This window comes from Myotis yumanensis, unplaced genomic scaffold (assembly GCF_028538775.1).
Source record: "Myotis yumanensis isolate MYYU_CA2020_CCGP unplaced genomic scaffold, mMyoYum1.0.hap1 SCAF_1, whole genome shotgun sequence".
Classification (NCBI taxonomy): Eukaryota; Metazoa; Chordata; class Mammalia; order Chiroptera; family Vespertilionidae; genus Myotis; species Myotis yumanensis.
The window spans coordinates 181,559,512-181,578,997 of record NW_027223752.1 but is presented as its reverse complement, the minus strand read 5'-3'; the positions used below and the strand labels follow the sequence as shown (position 1 = coordinate 181,578,997).

The 19,486-nt window shown below is 41.6% G+C and overlaps 1 protein-coding gene across 2 annotated transcripts in view; it reads left to right on the top strand.

The window, feature by feature from the left end:
- The window catches only part of LOC139006640 (E3 ISG15--protein ligase HERC5-like), a 46,535-nt gene extending 27,645 nt beyond the window's left edge, over positions 1 to 18,890 (top strand). Inside the window, exons 14-23 of one of the 2 annotated variants that reach the window (XM_070409109.1) lie at positions 1,269 to 1,382; positions 2,033 to 2,143; positions 3,732 to 3,902; positions 6,293 to 6,436; positions 7,609 to 7,775; positions 11,595 to 11,661; positions 13,822 to 13,892; positions 17,525 to 17,708; positions 17,792 to 17,894; positions 18,624 to 18,890. In XM_070409109.1, coding sequence (XP_070265210.1) covers positions 1,269 to 1,382; positions 2,033 to 2,143; positions 3,732 to 3,902; positions 6,293 to 6,436; positions 7,609 to 7,775; positions 11,595 to 11,661; positions 13,822 to 13,892; positions 17,525 to 17,708; positions 17,792 to 17,894; positions 18,624 to 18,829 — 1,338 coding nt within the window. In that variant the 3' untranslated portion in view covers positions 18,830 to 18,890. The remainder of the gene's footprint in view (positions 1 to 1,268; positions 1,383 to 2,032; positions 2,144 to 3,731; positions 3,903 to 6,292; positions 6,437 to 7,608; positions 7,776 to 11,594; positions 11,662 to 13,821; positions 13,893 to 17,524; positions 17,709 to 17,791; positions 17,895 to 18,623) is intronic. The other variant, XM_070409101.1, reaches the window with a different exon arrangement.
- Positions 18,891 to 19,486: the final 596 nt, after the last annotated feature.

Here is a 19,486-nt window from a genome sequence, read left to right as displayed (position 1 = left end):
CCTTACTCTTCTTTATTGTTTTACAACAGTAGGTAGATAGATGATAGATAGATAGATAGATAGATAGATAGATGATAGATGTTACGCTGTTTTTGAAATTTACATGAGTGGAATACATGTGTCTTACACATTTGTTCTATAAAGTCTTCCAGATTAGTACTCACGGCTGTATTCATTTTCACTTTGACATCATAGTCTGTTCTGTGACTGTACCATGATTATTCATTCCAGTACTGATGGATATATGTGCTGTTTGCAGTTCTTTTGGAGGCAGGGGGGCGTTTTCTATGAGAAAACCTGCTGCTATAAACATTCCTGTATGTATGTCTTGGTGTTCGTGGATCAAGAGTTGGTTTTTAGTTTCCATACCTAATTCTGGAAGTGATCGCTTGTAGGATATGTGTGTTCTTTACACAGCCAAAGAGGGGCTTTTAAAAGACCTCAGCATTCGTCATTCAGTTCAGGACTGTGCCCATCCCGGTCAAATACTGATGGTCACTCATGTCCAAAGCATCTAATGTCGTCATCAGTGTCTTCGCTGACTGATGTTAGCACTGAGCCACGGTGTTCATAGGTACTTCATAATATTCCCTGGTCACATCGGGATAGAAAACTGAAAATTCTCCCACAGATTAGGAGGAAATGTTCTATATATGCCTTGCCAGAGGGAACATCTATAAATGGTATATTGTTAATCTCTGAAGAACATGACATGCAATATTGGGCCCCAGAGTACTTTGGATTTATATTGCACTGTATTTTTCTTTGGACTTAAAGTTTCTTAAAACTTTTTTTTTCTATGAATTAAAAGTAGCTAGAAGTTTCCAGGCTGGCATGGCTCAGTTGAGCATTGACCTATGAACCAGGAGGTCACAGTTCGATTCCCAGTCAGGGCACATGCCTGGGTTGCGGGCTCAGTCCCCAGTGCGGGGCATGCAGGAGGCAGCCTATCGATGATTCTCTCACATCATTGATGTTTCTACCTCTCTCTCCTTCTTCTTTCCTAAAATCAAGAAAAATATATTTAAAAAATAAATAAAAGTAACCAGAAATTTATCATCTTAGTTATCAATTTCTACTATGAAATGTTAGACATTCTTTATGTTCCTGGACATGTGGGGTTTTGGCAGTGGAGGAATTGGGTAGAACTTTATTCTGGTCATGAAGGGTGTTTACTAGTAATTTGCATTTATCCTGAGAATCTAATAGCCATTAAGCAAAATTATCTTTATATGGAAAACTTTCTCATTGGTTATATTTTATTTAAGGTAAACCAGACTAAATTTCAACTGCCTGAAAATATTTTCCAAGTAAATGAACTCGCGCACTGCCTTGATTTTAGTGAAGATGCACGTAGAAGGTACTCTTGGAAAATGAACTTAGTAAGTATGGCATGTATAAAGAGGAAATTGGATCATCAGTGAGTTAATATAGGCATTTGTGCTGTAAGTTTCTACATGAGTGTCCAAAATCCTTGCACTCTGCAAAATTGCCCAATAGAAATAGCAGGGCCTATTGGGAAAAGCAAAACAGACCCCTCAAAACCTGTGCAGTTTTGGAGCCAGAGCACTAACAGAAAAGTGGTTGCTACCTGGACAGGTAGGTTGGGTCTACCAGACAAGCATCATGTGGAGCGTGCCAAGCAAATATGAAAAACACAAAAAAAACGAAAGGGTGGACCTCTGCCTACACCCTAATTAGAGGACTGGTGGGCTGTTTACTTAATACATCTGAACTCGTTTACATTTCAGAAGTGTGGGTGGCAGTGGAACAGACTCTGGGAAAGTGCCCAGAATTTACAGTTAATTGGTAAATTAAATGAGCACTGAAAATACCAGGTCTATATACCTTTCATTGGTACATGTAAAACATTTTCTTAGGATTTTGTATATCTAAGTACTACTGCCGAGCAGTTTGAATTGCCGTGGCCGTAAGTACTGAGACCACCCATCAGGGGTTTAAGGCTACGAGGTCAGACGTAAGACAGCTCTGTCCTTTCACTTACCAGAATTGTTCTCATTTCCATTTTTAGGACACTTCAGTAGACATCCAGCATCCTGTCATATTCAGTCATTTTCCATTTGTCTTTAATATTCTGTCAAAAATTAAACTACTACGTGCAGACTCGCTTTTAAAAATGCAGGTATGCATGCCGATTTCTTTGTCTTTATTAACAAATCAAATGATAAACGCCTTCGTAAGTGTACAGTATTTTGGGGGGTGATAAGGGAACCACCCACTGGCCAAACAAATGGCTGTAGCATTCGAGTTACTTATGCTCTAATGAAGAAGGCAAAAAAGAGTGTCAGAATTTGGGTTGGCTTGGCCTTGAGGCCTCTTAGGGCCTTAGCAGCAAAGGATCGAGCATGGGCAGCTGGCCTAGTTGTAGAGCGTTTGACCTTGAGGTTGGTGCCTGTAGTTTTCTGATTGGCTGGCATTCAGAGAGGTGTAGCAAACTTGGACTTGATTGAAATTAGCACTATATTTAAGGAGGTCCAACCGAGTGAAGAAAACCTAACAGTGGGAATAGAGGTGACAGAGGATTCTTGAAATTTGGACCCAAATAAATGCCTGAGATAGTGCTATAACAAAGGTTTGTAAAACGTATCCTTTTTTCAATGAACTATCATCAGCTAAATTGGTTCTGTTTGTGAACATATCCAGCAACGCGCTTTGGAAGTTAAAATTGGACAATTTAAAATGCCTTGGAAAATATACTTCATTACCTTTTTGAAAGGATGAAATTTGTTAATATAGGTACAGCTTTTAGAACAGTGCCTCACACAAAGTAAATGCCCAAAAGTGTTAGGTCTTATTATCACTCTTGCTCTCATGTATGCATCTGTACGTGTATGAGTAATATTCAAATATATGTCATAAAAGTAAATACTTTCACAAATGCAGTTACCATAATAAAATAGGAAATTGATTTATGAGTTCTGGTATAACCATTAATGAAACACTTAACAAAGGAAAATAAAAAATACACAAGAATTTTCTTTTGCTTCATCTCTTAACTATTTTCTCCTGACTTTAAGTAAGTTTCCAGTAATAATCTTATAGAACTGATTTCCCTCTGTTTTGCTAAGAGCCACAAACTTTAACGGTCCCAAATTGCTATTTGGTTTCAGGTGGACAATCTCTCTCTCTCTCTCTCTCTCCCTCTCTCTCTCTCTCTCTCTCCCCTCCCTCCCTCCCCCTCCCCCCTCCCTCCCTCCCTCCCCCTCTCTCCTCCTCTCCCCTCTCCTCACCTAAAATCTCTTGTCTGGTTTCTCTTCCTAGAATAGGATCTTTTTAGCGAGGTCTCTCACACCTGAACTTTTCCTGCAGACTGCTTTTTTCCTAAATTTCTGAACTTTTTCGAATGAGAATATGTTTCAGCGCACTGCTTCAGTGTTTACTAATCAGTCTCGTAGTCTGTTGATTATAATTAGCTTTAGTAACTGAAGTATTGATACTTGTATTTATAGGAAGGGTAACGTGGTCCAGTGGAGCCTGCCGTTGGTCGCTTTCCTGCTCACCCAGGCTGGCTCCCATTTCTTAGGTTCCATGTTTCTTCGGCTCACTGAGGTGAACACTGAATGTATAGCTTATCTCCAGTGTGTATCTAAGGCTCTTTTTATAAATGTTTGTGACATGCATTTATAACAAGCTGAACCAGTTTATCCCACTGTACAAATTTCTACTCAGAGCAAATGGTAAAACGAAGTGCGACATTTCTGTTTTCCTAGGAGAGAAGATTTAGAGCTGTTTTGCAGTTGGCTGGAATTGTGGAAGACGGAGGGTCCCGTTTAGGGCTGCTGCCCACCTTTAATCTCATAGTCAGGAGGAGTCACTTGATTGAGGACGTTTTGAGCCAGTTAAGTCAATTTGAGAATGAAGACCTGAGGATGGAGTTAATGGTAAAGTATCACTCTCAATAGTTTGGTGCCGAGATACGGAAAATATTAAGTAATGTAACAACTAGCCTTCACAGAAGGGAAATTATCTCCCTTTGCCATCGAGGTGGTCTGCCTCAGAGTTCCCCTGACTCCCCAGAGACCTGTGAGTTTCAGGTGGTAGGTGTAGGCACTTCATCAGAACACGCAGGCTAAGGGGCAGTAGGGAAATGGTTGCCCTCCCCCAACCTAGCCAGGTAGAAAGTCCAGTTCTCACCCTGAGAGGTCCAGTCCCTCCTGAGGACGGGCCTCGCCTGGCTAGTCACCACTTTTTAAGGGTTTTGGGGAGATGAGAATTGAGGGTTTGTTTCTGCTCATGCAGGACCCAAAGTTCTCTGTGGAAGAGGGAACTTTCTGTTTGTTGACTGCATCGTTTTTGAGGGTATAATTGTAGATAATACCATGTTCTGAACATCTATAAATGATCTTTGGTTTAGTAACTATATAACTTGTCTTACTAGTGTATATATGCATATTATTTTTAATATTTTTTAATTGATTTTAGAAAGGAATGGAGAAGGAGCGAGAGATAGAAACACCAATAATGAGAGAGAAACATTGATTAGCTGCCTCCTGCACACCCCCTACTGGGGATCGAGCCCACAACCCCAGGCCTGTGCCTTTGACCAGAATCGAACCTGGGACCCTTCAGGCCGCAGGCTGATGCTTTATCCACTGAGCAAAACCTGCTAGGGCCACTCATCCATTTTTAAAATCTAGGTAACATTCGATGAGCAGTTACCATTTTCCAGACTCTGTGAGGCATTTTACATGTTATTTAATCTTTCAGATAATCTGTGGGAAAACTGAGGCTTTGTGAGATTAAGGAACTTTCCCATAGGGAGGGGCCGGTTTAACACCTGGTCTTATAAAGATTTTAAATATTTTACTGAGGTTTGAAAGTTGCATCTCTATAAAATGGTAGCAATATTCATCCAAATAAACCAGTAAAAGGAGCTTTTAAGGAGAAAAATGAGGATTTGGGGAAAGAGCAGAAAGAGAGGAATTTCTGTATTAAAACAGCAGGAAAAAGAAGAGAAAAATACAAACCTAAATAGTGCTGCATAAGAGAAAGCAAGGGAGAAAAGAATGTGGAGAAAGAGGAGGTGGTCAGAGGTATGAAGTGGGTTAGGAAACCAAGGAGATGAGACATCAGAAAAAATCCTTGGAATTGAGGATCCCAGGTTCTTGGTCCTGTTGGAGAAAAGCATTTGAGAAATGGGTTTGGAAGTTGGTGACAGTATTCTTCGAAATTTGACAGCCTAGAGTAGGAGGGGCCAATATTGTCTGTTTTGAAAACAATGGTCTTGAAGTGTGTGTTTTCTTTAAGGATAAGGGAGACTTAACACATTTATAAACTGAAGTGAAGGATTCTAAAAAAGAAAGGCAAGAATGGAACGACTGAAGGAGCAAAGACGGTTATGATAAAATCATCTTGTGCAGGGATTGGTGCCCCTCCTTAAGGAGCACACAGCCAAGCCAATGAATACTTCACGTGTGCTCTGGCTTTCTTGTTTTTTGAAAATCCTAATATTTCTGATTTCTTTGTGTTTTACTGTTATTATACTTAGCCTACCTTATAACTGTAACAATGGTGCCAATTGAGGTCAATTTAGTGTTAAAGACTTTAGGCTCTAAGGCAGTGGTTTTCAACCTTGGCTGCACATTAGAATCACCTGGGAATCTTTAAAATCCTGATTTCTGCCAAACCGGTTTGGCTCAGTGGATAGAGCGTCAGCCTGTGGACTGAGGGGTCCCAGGTTCGATTCCGGCCGGTCAAGGGCATGTACCTTGGTTGCGGGCACATCCCCAGTGGGAGGTGTGCAGGAGGCAGCTGGTCAATGTTTCTCTCTCATCGATGTTTCTAACTCTCTATCCCTCTCCCTTCCTCTCTGTTAAAAATCAATAAAATATATATTTTTTAAAAAAATCCTGATTTCTGGGCCTCATCCTCCGGAAATTCTATTTCTTTGTTACTAATGTTGTGGCCCCACCCCATAACAAAGAAACAGAATTTCCGGAAGATGAGGCCCCAGAAATCAGGATTTTAAAAAGATTCCCAGGGATTCTAATGTGCAGCCAAGGTTGAGAACCACTGCTCTAAGGTGTCACAGACATAGGATTAAACCTAGGCTGCACCATTGAGTATTTTATAATCTTGGGAAAGTTATTTAAATTCCTGAAGCCTCATAGAAGTAATAGGATATTAAATATGGTAATATGAGTATGATGCTTACCACAGTGGCTGCCAAATACTTGGGCCCACAATAATGCTAGCTCTCACTGCTAAACAGAGTGTAATACGTAGCAATACACAGCCTAGAAGTGATGCATTATATGCTCTGCTTCCTCAGGTTTCATTTAGTGAAGAAACTGGATATGAACCTGGAGGCGTCAGGACAGAGTTTTTCCACTGTCTGTTTGAAGAGATGACTCGGCCAGAATATGGGATGTTCATGTATCCTAAAGAGGCTACCTACATGTGGTTTCCTGTTAAGGTAAGACACCTTTTCTTTGCTTATGGTATTTCCTGACAGAAAAGGTACGTCACATATCATAAAAAATTAGATTGCCTAATTTGTTTTATACAAGGAAAAGAATTAATGATATAATTGTAGAGATAAACTTTAATTAGAAAAAAGGTGATTATTGTCCTGCCCAGGTGGCTGAGTTGATGAGAGCATCATCCTGTACACCAAAAGGTGGCAGGTGACAATCCCCGTTCAGGGCACACACCTAGGTTGCAGGTTTGATCCCTGGTCAGGGCACATGGGAGGCAACTAATTGATGTTTCTCTCATGCGCCTGCTCTCTCTCTCCCCTCCATTTCTCTCTCCCTAAAATCAATAAAGACATATCCTCCAGGGAGGATAAAAATAAATAAGTACATACATACATAGATGATTATTTTCTCTACTTTCCCTGCATTCTCATGTCCACAGAGGAGAAATTAAGCAATATATGTTTTTGACCATTTATGGAATGTATGGATAAAATCAAATGCTTCTTTCTTAGGCACTCAGTCTTTGTCACGGTTCTATTTTTCCTGGTGAACTTGAAGACAAAGGCTATGAAAGTAAATTGTGAAAACTTTAGTTTATAAGGATTACTGAGCCTAATGTGCTACTATATTGGTTCATTCTTTCATTTACTTATTTTTTATGGAAATAAGTGGTATATAATGTTGTGTAAATTAAACATTGTGCACATGTTGATTTGATATTTATATGCTGTAATGTGGTTGCCACTGAAGCAATAATTAGCACCTCTGTCACGTCACATAATTACTACTTCTTTTTAGTGGTTGGAATAATTAAGATCTAGTTTCATAGTACATTTGATTATTATAATCCAATATTGTTATCTATATTCACTACTGTACGTTAGATCTCTAGGACTTATTTACTACTTGGTGCAGTTTTTTCCCCTTAAACAACATTTCTCCTAGCCCCTCAACCCTCATTCTGTTAATGCTTTTAGTGACCAAATTTGTGACAGGGATTTAAATTGACTTAATGATTGAATATAAATCCTGAATATTCTTATCTCAAGATTTTTGGTTTTAATTTGTGATTTGATTTTGTGAAAGGGGGGGACATGTTTATCTAATATAAAGATACCATTGTACTGGCAAAAATTCATAATATGTTAAAATGTTTTTCTCTTTTCAGCCTAAATTTGAGAAAAAGAGATATTTCTTCTTTGGGATTCTGTGTGGACTTATTCTGTTCAACGGCAATGTTGCAAACATCCCTTTCCCACTGGCTCTGTTTAAGAAACTTTTGGACCAAACACCATCATTGGAAGACTTGAAAGAGCTCAGTCCTGTCTTGGGAAGGTAAGTAAACATTCTTTTTCAGAGTTCTGTCTAACATATATTAGGACAAATATTTAAACACACCCTCTCAGTAATATTTTCATGTCCAATAGTAGCATTCTGAGTACTTGAAACCAATTTTAACTTTGGCAAGAATTGTTGGATTAATAATTTAACTTTCTAAAATTAACAAAAGTTTTTTATATTAGTCCTCAGTGCTTGCATTAATCTTTGAACTTTATTTGCATAGAAACAGTCATAGACAGAGCATAGGTTACAGTGATGTTTATTTTAAATATTTTCATATTACCACCTTTAAAATGAAAACTTATATGTAAGTTAAAAGACAACCCACCACCTTTTAAAAAGTATTGGTAACATATAATAGGAAGGGTGACTATCCCTACTATATAAAGTACTCCTACACGTTCATAAGAAAAATTGACAAAGTGTACAAGAAGGCAACTCACAGAAGAAGCAATAGAAATGGCACATAAATACAAACATGATCAATCTCACTAGTGATCATGGAATGCAGATTAAAATGAGAGACTATTATGAGCTTCAAAGTGACAGTGGATGGAAATACTGATCTGTATAGTGTTAGCAAGGGTTTGGTAAAAGATTAACTCCAATCTCAGCTATTGTTAGTGGATGTGCAAATTGGTAACTCCTTTTTCAGAGAACAATGTGGCATTGCTTATCTGAATCAAAAATGTGTTTGACACTTTGACCCAACAGTTCTCTCTAGACATTTCATCCGAAACACATAACCATGCAAGGATTTCTGTATACCAGTGTACACTGTATCATGTAGTTCATAATACATGGACTGCCTAACTGTTCTTCAAGAAGGGAATTGTATATTTTTGGTATATATATGCAATGGACTGTGGAGATCATTTTTTTAAATATTTTACTGATTTTTTACAGACAGGAAGGGAGAGAGAGTTAGAAACATCGATGAGAAACATCAACTCAGCTGCCTCCTGCACACTCCCTACTGGGGATGTACCCACAACCAAGGTACATGCCCTTCACCGGAATCAAACCTGGGACCCTTCAGTCCACAGTCCAATGCTCTATCCACTGAGCCAAACCAGTTAGGGCGTGTTTTTTAAAAAAAAATTAGAACAGTAGTATGATCCTGTTATTAATAGACTATTAATACGATCCATTTTACAGATGAGGAAACTAAAACACACCCAGGTCCCAAAGTGACATAACCATGGCTCCAGAGTCCAATTGTTAATCATACTAATAGGAGGAGGAGAAAAATACTGAAAACAGAAGATTTGGGAAGGAGGAGAGAAAAAAAATTTTTTTACTGAAAACATTGAAAATTACCTAATTAATGCTTATGCCTAAGGAGACTTATTAAGCTTAATAACTATAAATTTAGTAAATATAAAGGTCATTAAACCTGTATCAGTATTTCTCAAACTTTTAGGTCTTAAGATATTCAAAAAGTATTGAGGACTCAAAGAGCTTTTATTTATGTTTGTTACATTTGCCAATGTTTGCAATATTAGAAATTAAAAGTGATAAATGTTTTAAATTCGAGAATACACAAATATTGGGTATCATAGAGCCTCTGGGAAACTGTTCTATACTCATGACGAATGTGAAAGAGAAAAGTAACATCTTTATATTATTATGAAAATAGTTTAGAGCCCATGGACCCCTGTAAATTCCTCAGGGATTCCCAGAAGTTGTGGGTCTGGGCAATGCTTTGAGAAGCACTGATCTCTACATTCAGTAAAACTCCAGTTTCAATCCCAGCAGGCTTACTATAAAACTTGACAAGCTGATTCTAAAATTTAGATGGATGAACAAAGGGCCAAAAATAGCCAGGAATAACACATAAGGTAAAGAAGGGTGGGGAACTTGGCCTATCAGATATCAAGAATAATTTGAAAGCCGCATTAAGCAGGACAATATGTTATTGTGCAGATTTTCCAGTGGAACAGAAGAGAGAGCTCAGAAACTGACCATGCATACATGGAACTTTAACAAACTAGCATATTAGGTCAATGGGATTAGGAGTACCATTCAGTTAATGCATCTGGGGAAAAATTACAGCAGATACCTTATGTCATATACAAAAATCAACTCCACATGGATGCAGGACTTAAATATTAAATGTTAAAATGATGGAAATATGGATAAATACCTTTCCCATTCTTGGGATTTTTTTTTTTTAAGTAAGACATAAGAAGTATCGACAGTGAAGGAAAGATTGGTAAATTTAACTGCAACAAGATTAAAGAAGTTCTCTGTTCATCAAGAGATACCTTAATGAAAGACAAAAGACACTCTTCAAACTGGTAGATATGTAACTCGTTTTGGTGGTGGTAGAAAAATGGGATAAGGAAGGTACCTCCTATAGGTAGGTATAAGATACTAGAGGCCCTGTGTATGGATTCGTGCACCAGTGGGGTCCCCTCAGCTTGACCTGCAGGGATCGGGCTGAAACCGGCTCTCCAACATCCCCCGAGGGGTCCCTGATTGCAAGAGGGTGCAGGCCAGGCCAAGGGACCCCACCGGTGCACGATCAGGCCCGGGAAGGGTAACGCGGGAGGGTTCCAGGGCATGTCCAGCCCATCTTGCCCAGTCCTGATTGGCCGGACAACAGCAGGAAGCTAACCTACCAGTCAGAGCGTCTGCCCCCTGATGGTCAGTGTGCGTCATAGTGACTGGTCGAATGACCGGTCGGACACTTAGCATATTGGGCTTTTATCATATAGGATTAGCAATGTTTTAGTTCTTGTTTTGGGAGGCAGGTTCACAGCTGTTATTCATAAACATACTCATAAATAAGCCATATATGGACATACAATGAGAAGATAGTGAACCAAATGTGATGAATCCAGTTTTGTCAGCTGAGTTCCCTGACCTCACAAAAACACATGCATAAAAGATGGTGTGTTTTACATCACAGTATCATAGTAAAAAATCAGCTTCATTTCCACCATCTCCCGGAGGGAGACTTCCCCAGTGACATGTTTCCCTTCAGAAAGGGTTAACCAAGCTCTTCCAAGTTATCCCTGTACCATTTACGTAGTTCCCGGCTGCACACATCTCACAGGACTGTAGGTAAGGCTCCCTTCAGCATCATTCTTCTGGTCTCAGGGTTTATTGGCAGGAAAGGCATTGGTCTCAACTTTCCATCCCCTTTGCCTACCATATTAAGTACTTAATAAGTGTTTGTTGAATGAATAGAGAGGTAAAGGAGTAAATAATACGTAATGAGACATATTACATTAAATGTATTTATAAAGTACAGAGGATGGAGATAGAAAACGACTGGCTGCTCCCGTTCTGATATGACCTGTTCTCGCAAATGCCTGGAAAGAATTAAGGTAGTCAAATGTCAGGTCTATCTGGAGCTTGATGATACTGGGACAGCAGATACAGAGAAGGTCCTTTGACCTATCTATCCACTCCACAGATCTCCTGAGCGATGCCTGATATTTAAAAGGAGATCTATTGTTTGCTCTGTAAGTAAAGTCCCAAAGCTTAAATAAAGGTAACACCAATTTGAATGAGTTTCAGTATCAGTAAATACGTTACCAGTCCTTTGCTAAAATAGACATCTACGATGACGAGGTAAAGGAAGTCAGGGCAGTAGACGGAGAGTAGGAATCAGGTGGGGAGCCTGCAGAATTGTAAATAAACTGCTAACCTCACATTTAAAGATAGCTGAGGTCTCAAGTCACGGTGGTGCCGTGAACTGTACCTGATATCCCACCTTCAGAATAGTCACGCACCCTGTGTTTATTTACAAGATGTATCTAGTGATCATTGTTATTTTCTTAAATGAAATTATTTGTTCTTTAGGAGTTTGCAGATACTTCTGGATGATGAAAGTGCTGACTTTGAAGAAGTATTTTATGTCCATTTTAATGTGAGTAACAGTGAAAACCAGATTACAGATCAGATTTAATCTGATTAACCCTTTACATACTTGCCTAAACATGCACCCTTTAATGAAAAAACAAACTTCTGAATTAAGTTAATGTAAAAGGTTATTCCCTTCATTTTTTATGAGCTGGATGTGTCAGTTGGATTTTACTGTGTAACAGACAACACCTAAACTTAGTGACAGAAAACAACAAATAATTCTGTGGTTTCTGGATTGGGCCAGCATGGCTGAGCTGGATGGCCAACAGTGGCCTCGCACCATACCTGGTCCTTGGCAGGCTGGCCCTTGGCAGGTGTCAGCTGGAACAGTTTGTCTCTGTTCTGTCTGTTATCATCCAGGAGGCCAGCTGAGGCTTCTTCACTGGATGAGCTCAGGGTCCAAAGAGATGGCAAGCCCCAGCACACAAGCTTCTTTTCATGCTTTTGCTCTGTCAGATCCCATTGGCCAGACTATTTCACAAAGTTACCTCCAGATTCAAGGGCTAAAGAAAGAGACTCCCCCTCTTTTTTTATTTAATTGTTGGTGTTTTGTTTTCTTTAGTGTATTTTTATTGATTTCAGAGAGGAAGGGAGAGGGAGAGAGAGAAACATCAATGATGAGAGAGAATCATTGATTGGCTGCCTCCTGCACACCCCATACTGGGGATCAAGCCTGTAATCCGGGCATATGCCCTGACTGGGAATCGAATCATAACCTCCTGGTTCATAGGTTGGTGCTCAACCACTGAGCCATGCCAGTCGGGCCAGACTCCCCCCTCTTGGTGGGAGGTGTTGTGGAGTCATATTGCAAAGGGACAGGAATACCAGGATAGGAGGAATTTATGGCTAATTTTCCAAATCCACCACACCAGGTCTGTCCTGACAAAAGTGAATACTGAAATATGGCAATTTCCCTATTTACCTTTTTTTTGTATTTGCATTTGCTATTTATTATCATCCTAAATAAAAAATAATTATGAACATGAATTTACCATACATCTTTGTTTGGCAATGCCAGTTTAAAATGCAAATGTAACAGCATTTAACTTACATGCTAAATCACCAAAATTCCATAGTTCATATTTTGCAGTTCATACATGCACGTATATTATGTATTTAGTTCTTAACCAGAGCACTGGGCACACTGCATGAAACTAATTCCACTGTTTTTATTTCACTTCTTCATACATGTGCATTCTATCAACATTGTCCAACTCCAGTTTACTGATGATTAGGGAGGATGAACAGGAACTGGTTGGCTTATCTTTCCTTTTCCTTTGATGTCATCATTTTCAGCATAAGTTGTTAGCTAATACAGGAAAGTAACACAATAGGATGTGACTGGGTTCCTGGTCTTCGTGTTTCTCAGAACTCTGTTGCATTCTTTCTGCACTGGAAACAAGTTCTGGTTGGAAAGGAAAGTGTGGCCTCTTTGGTTTGTCACCACCACCACACCCCCACCCCCCCACCCCCGTCTTACTCAGGTGTAGATACAACATACTGAACTTGTTCTCACTTTGAGTCTTGCTGAGCTCCCATGCATCTTGGGTTCACTGGAGTTCTGCGCTTATGGGGCATCATGAACTCTATATGCAAATGGAACAGCAAGAAATAGCAGCAGACACACACATTGCCCGAATCTCATCTGCTCACAGGAATGCTCCACTTTTCCATCTGACTTCACTTGCAAAACATAAGTTCTAAAATAAAATTATTAAGAATTTCAATACAGTGAGGGACCCAGACATAGAAGCTCTGGGCTACCCTATAGGTCACATGCCTAGGAAACCAGGCCTGATTGTCAGATATTGTTTGCAAACGTTTTATTTTAGGTTTGTATGTGAGAGTGTGATATGTGTGTACCTCCCCTTTCTCCTCCCTTTCCCCACCTATTTACTTTTTCAGTATGATCAGTTAAAATAGATAACTTGAGTTTTTTAAATTTATTTTTCATTCTGCATGAAAAGCTGGTAATTTTTATTTGTACATTCCTTGCTTGTTTTGTGACAAAAATGTACAATTCCTCCTATTCTTGAGGAAAAAAGATAGGCTTCAAAGTGTTCCTATTCTTGAGGAAAAAAGATAGGCTTCAAAGTGTATTTGCTGATGATAGACTGTTCACGATTATTTTGGAGATGCTATCTGAGTTTATTTGTGGTTACAGGTGAATTGGGACAAAACTGATGTAGACTTAATTCCTAATGGAAGTTGCATAATTGTCAACCAGACTAACAAGTAGGTACAAAGAAGTGAAATGTTTGTTTTCTTTATACACTGTCTATTTCACTCGGCTCTAAAAATTTATTGTAGCTTTATAACTTTTCGTTCCCAGTTAATTTTTAATAAGGTGGAGAGTTGCTGTGTGCTGGGTGTGTGTATGTATGGAGTGTATATTCTGGTAGGGAAGGAAATGGCTTTCTCATGGAGGCCTTCCCTAATCCTCCTATCTAGAACCATACCACTAACCTTTCTCTCTACCCCTTACCCTTCTTTGCCTTTTCTTTTCATGTCACACTTTACCTACCTTTAGACTTTATTTGCTTATTTCCTTGCCAGTGTTTCCCCCGCTATGATGAGCTGCATGATGGCAAGGACTTGGTCTTTCTTGCTCACCATTACCTCGACTAGTCTATACTAGTATCTGGTCCATAGCAGGCACAGAGTATTTGATAATATTATTAGACTAGGGGCCTAGTGCACGAATTTGTGCACCTTGAAAGGAACTCTGGGCTGTGAGGCTACGGTGAGCACAGGGGCGGGCCTGCGCCCCCACCCGGCCCATTCCACCGCAGCCCCTGGTCCCCTGTCTGCCAGCAACCCCGCTCCCGCCATCACTGCTCCCACGGGCTGACGGCACGGAGCAATTGGGGCCGGTGCCAGCAGAAGGTGTGAGCAGCAGCTGCTGCCTCGATTGCCCCTCAGGAGCAGGGGGAGGTGGAGAAGGCCTGAGGGGAGATCGGGGCCAGTAGCTGCTGCTCGCACCCGCTGACGGCGCCAGCGCCAGGCGCCAGCAGCGGGTGCAAGCAGGGCTAGTGCTGGCAGCAGGTGTGAGCGCCGGGCAGGACCACGGTGCGCAGGAGCAAAGCATTTTCAGTAACCACCAGAGGCTTGCCCTGATGACAGTGACTGGCGCCCCGCCTTGGTCTGGTGCCCCTGTTCACCTGTTCCACATCTCGTTGCAGCTAACACCCGCCATGTTCCGTGCTCTGCTGCCAATGCCCAACATGTTCCACGTGCGCTCCCTGTTGGTCAGTGCACGTCATAGCGACTGGTGGTTCTGTTGTTATGAATACTAGAGACCCGGTGCATGAAATTCGTGCACTTGAGGGGTCCCTCAACCCGGCCCATGCCCTCTTGCAATCCAGGAGCCCTCAGGGCCCCTCTAATTGATAGGCCCACTCCATCAGTTGGACATCCTTAGCGCTCCCACCACTGCTGCTGCGCTTGCCAGCCGTGAGCCTGGCTCAGGACTTCTGGCTGAGCGGTGCTCTGGGAGCACACTGACCACCAGGGGACAGCCCCTGCGTTGATCGTCTGCCCCCAGTGGTCAGTGCGCGTCATAGCTACCGGTCGTTCAGCCATTTGATTGATTTGCATATTAGCTTTTTCTTATATAGGATAGATGCCACTGTGGTATCTTCCCTTCCCAACACCTTATGGGACTTAAAAGAATACAGTGTGGGATTATAGAATGTTCCCTTGATAGTTGGTCCTAGTGAGCATTCTGCCCTAAGGCAAATATTTTTCTATAGTTTTTAATCTTTATTTAAAAAATCTTTGTTTTGCAGTGTAACATACAGAAAAGTGCACACATGATAAGAGCACAGATCAAGAAATAGAACATATCCAGCTCTATAGTATACTAGTGGCCCAGTGCATGAAATTTGTGCACATTAAAGGGCATTAATTAGAGGAAATATCTTAATATTACTATTTGCCCTTTCTCTATAATAGAAGTGTCAGAGATGAAAGAAAATTAGTAAAATGTATATGAAAATCTTCCCCCTGTCAGGGTCTGGGGTGTGCCGCAGGACCCAGAGTCAAGTCCCTGCCCACCCATGTGCACCTCAAAATCGCTCCAGACCCAGACCCAGCCGGCCCCATCCCCATTGGGTGAGATCCAGACCCAGCCAGTCCCACTCCAGTCAAGCCCTGCCGGGCGGGGGGGGCACCGCCTCAGGCCCCCCAGCCCAGCGCCAGGCAGGGGGCGCAGCCTCAAGTCCCACGTCAAGCCCCGCTGGGCCAGGGGCACAGCCTCAGGTTGCCTGGTGCCACAGCGACGGGTGCAGCATCAGGTCCCCCAGCCCAGTGCTGGGGCAGGGAGTATGGCCTGAGGTCCCCCCTCAAGCCCCACTGGGCAGGTGGCGCAGCCTCAGGTCCCTGCTGATCACTCCTTACTGCTCATTATGGGAACCCTGCCTCTGCTGTGGGCACAGCCATCTTGTGATGACATGACAGAGCAAGGGTCAATTTGCATATTACTGCTTTATTATATAGGATTTTATGAATATACTAGAGGCCAGGTGCACGAAATTCATGCACAGGTGCGCACCCCCCTTGGCCTGGCACCGCCCGCTCACCTGCTCCACCATCCCACTGAGGTCCCGCTCTCATCAGGGCCCATTGGGGCCGGCAGTGTCTCCACTGCCACCCGCTGCCAGTGCCGCCGCATCGCCGACACCCACCATGTTCTGTGCCGCCCCCTGTTGGTCAGTGCATGTCATAGCGAGTGGTTGAACTCCCGGTCTCCTGGTCCACCTCCCAGTTGAATGACCGCCCGAGGGGACAATTTGCATATTAGGCTTTTATTATATAGGATCCCCATTTACCTATAGTATTATTGATGGATATAATAAGGTTTTCTGCCTCTTAACAACTCCTTTTTGCTCAGCCCTTTAGCCTGACAGAATTGGCAGATGTGCCAGAGGGAGGGAAAAACTACAAGTAAAATGCTGGCCTCTTCTCAGTGAGCTTCCCTTCTCTCTGAGTCCAGAGGTCTCTCCAGTCTTGTCTCAGATGTGGAAGCCTGGAGCTACATGTTTTTTTTGTTTGTTTGTTTGTTTGTTTTTTGTATATTTAATTAGTCTTCTATTAAAAAGTTATCCCAACTCCTCAGGAATGCTAAAATGGCCCCATTAGAACTGTCTGAAAAGCACCTGGGTCCCTGAAAATATCAGTTTGCTTCTCTGCAGATATTGTCCTGCTGTTGGATCTTCCCTTCGACGCTAGAGCTCCACCTGTCCCTCCTGGAGTGTGGGGAGCGAGGAAGGAGGGAGGGGCGGGCCCCGTGGGAACCCACGGCCAATAGAGCGCACCTGTGCCATCTCGGATCGACACAGGCTCTACATGTTTTGTTTTGTTTTATATTGCTTGCCTTTTTGTAGTTCTTATTGCAAGCATTTGCTACAAGGTACTCCGTTATAGCTAGAAGTATAAATCCCTTCTTTATTTGTGTTAAGCTCAAATAATTACTCCTATGACAAATTCAGACAATACTGAAAAGTATAAAATAAAATAGGAAATTTCCCCCATCTCCCAAGCTCATTTCCCAGACATGACTGTTAGCAGGTCAGGTTTAATTCTTCCAAACTTATTCTATTCTAATCTATGTCAATTCTCCTAACTCTGTGGCCTTGAAAAATCACATGACTTCACTGTGTCTCAGTTTCCTCTTCACTAATATGTTATAATAACGTGCCTCAGAGTTTCATGATTAAATTAGATAATATATGAAAAATGCCTATAACAGTCCAACAACTCAGTAGCTAAGTGGTCCAGCTCTTATCTTTAGCTGCCTCCTTCCCGCCCCTCCTCCCATTTTTTTCAGAGTATTGCAGTAAGCTGAAATCATTTTTGTTTCATTAAAGGACAGACTATGTTTCTAAGTATGTCGATTACATCTTCAACATCTCTGTAAAGGCCGTTTATGAAGAATTTCAAAGAGGATTTTACAAAGTGTGTGACAAGGAGATTATTGAATTTTTCCTTCCCGAAGAACTAAAGGATATGATTATTGGAAATACAGATTATGACTGGGAAACATTTGAAAAGGTATCTCTTAAAGGCCAACTAGCTTGAATTTAAATTTCTTTTCTATTTCCTGAAAATATATATATATTTGCATTTTTCTCCAGAATGCACGTTATGGACAAGGATATGACAATTCACATCCCACCATAGTGATGTTTTGGAAGGCTTTACACAAGTTGACTTTGGAGGAAAAGAAGAAGTTCCTTGGTAAGTGTTAGATCAGGAAGACATTTATAATCTTCTGTTCTTTTTTTATGGAATAAGAACATTTTATTTGTCTTAGGCATTTTATTTGCAACTAGGAGTGGAAGAGCCACTCCTAGTCCAGTTGAATGTCCTCTATGCCAAGTTGTCACAACATCAAAAAATAAATGTTAACAGAGATATTTTTTCCTGTTTTCCACCCTACCTATTGCTTTCATGTGTTTTTTTTCTTCATCCGAGCTAAATAGTGAGCCTTCTTTCTACAGTTAGTTCCTTGCGCCCTCTCACTTCCAGGCTTTCTCTGAAACTCCTGCCCTGCCTTGAAACTTCACCCGCCTCCTTTGCCTCTCTAAACCTTCCCCTCCTTAAAGGCCCAGCTTAATTCCAAACATTCAGAAGTCTTCCCCAGTCACCCCAGCCTGGTTCTCTCTTCCTGCTCTGAACCCCATAGCATTTACACTGAGCAGCCCTTATTTCTATGACACCCTGTTTGGCTGTCTTACACCCTTTTATTTCTTGTTTTTGCCCTTTTTTGCACAAGAATCTAATATTCCCACCAGTCATCGAGGGTAGTGACTGTGTGTCAGACTTAGTTATAATATGATCCCCAGTGCTGTCTAATGTAGGACTTTGCACATGGGCCCTCAGTAAATGTTTAAAATAAAAGTGTTTTCTCTCGATAACTGTTGGTGATTTGTGAAGCAGATCACTCAATTTCATTCTGCTTTTTAGTGTTTCTTACAGGAACTGACAGAATTCAAGTGAAAGGTTTAAAGAGCATGAAAATAACATTTTGCTGTCCTGAAAATGTGAATGAAAAAGATCCCATAAGAGCACTTACATGCTTTAGTCTCCTCTACCTCCCTAAGTATTCTACAATGGAAAGAGTGGAAGAAGCGCTTCAGGTAGCCATCAACAGCAACAGAGGATTTGGCTGACCCTACCTCATACTCTTTACTCCTTTTTGGGAACATTTTCAAAAATAAAATGAGCTCAAAAGTTTACTAACATAAAAGCCTTGCTGATTATTCAATATGTTTACCTATTCATTTTATAATCTCTGTTTTTGCATGTAAGATCGATTAGTTACTAGAGGCCTGGTGCATGAAAATTCGTGCACTGGGAGGGGGGGACCCTCAGCCCAGCCTGCTCCCTCTTGCAGTCCAGGAGCCCTCAGGGGATGTCCAGCTGACCTGTGGGCCAGCTGGCGAGTGGCCAGCCCCACCCCCCATCACCCCACTGCCACTGGTGGCCTCCCTCTGCAGGAGGCAACTGGCAGGCCGATTGGGAGACAGCACCGGCTGGCTAGCGGCTGGCCCCACCCCGATTGCCCCTCTGCCACCACCCCCCCATCTCTGTCCCCTCCATCTGCCCACTGGCACCCGCCTTGGCTGGCCTGGCACCACCCACTCACCGGCACTGCCCCCCACCGACCAGTCATTCCACTGTTTGGTCAATTTGCATATTAGGTTTTTATTATATAGGATGATATAGATGAGGCATTAAACAAGGCAACCTCAAAACACAGTGCATTAAATAAGGCAGAAGTTTCTTTTTCTCTCATAAATATCTGGGTAGTTTGTCCAGGGCTGAAG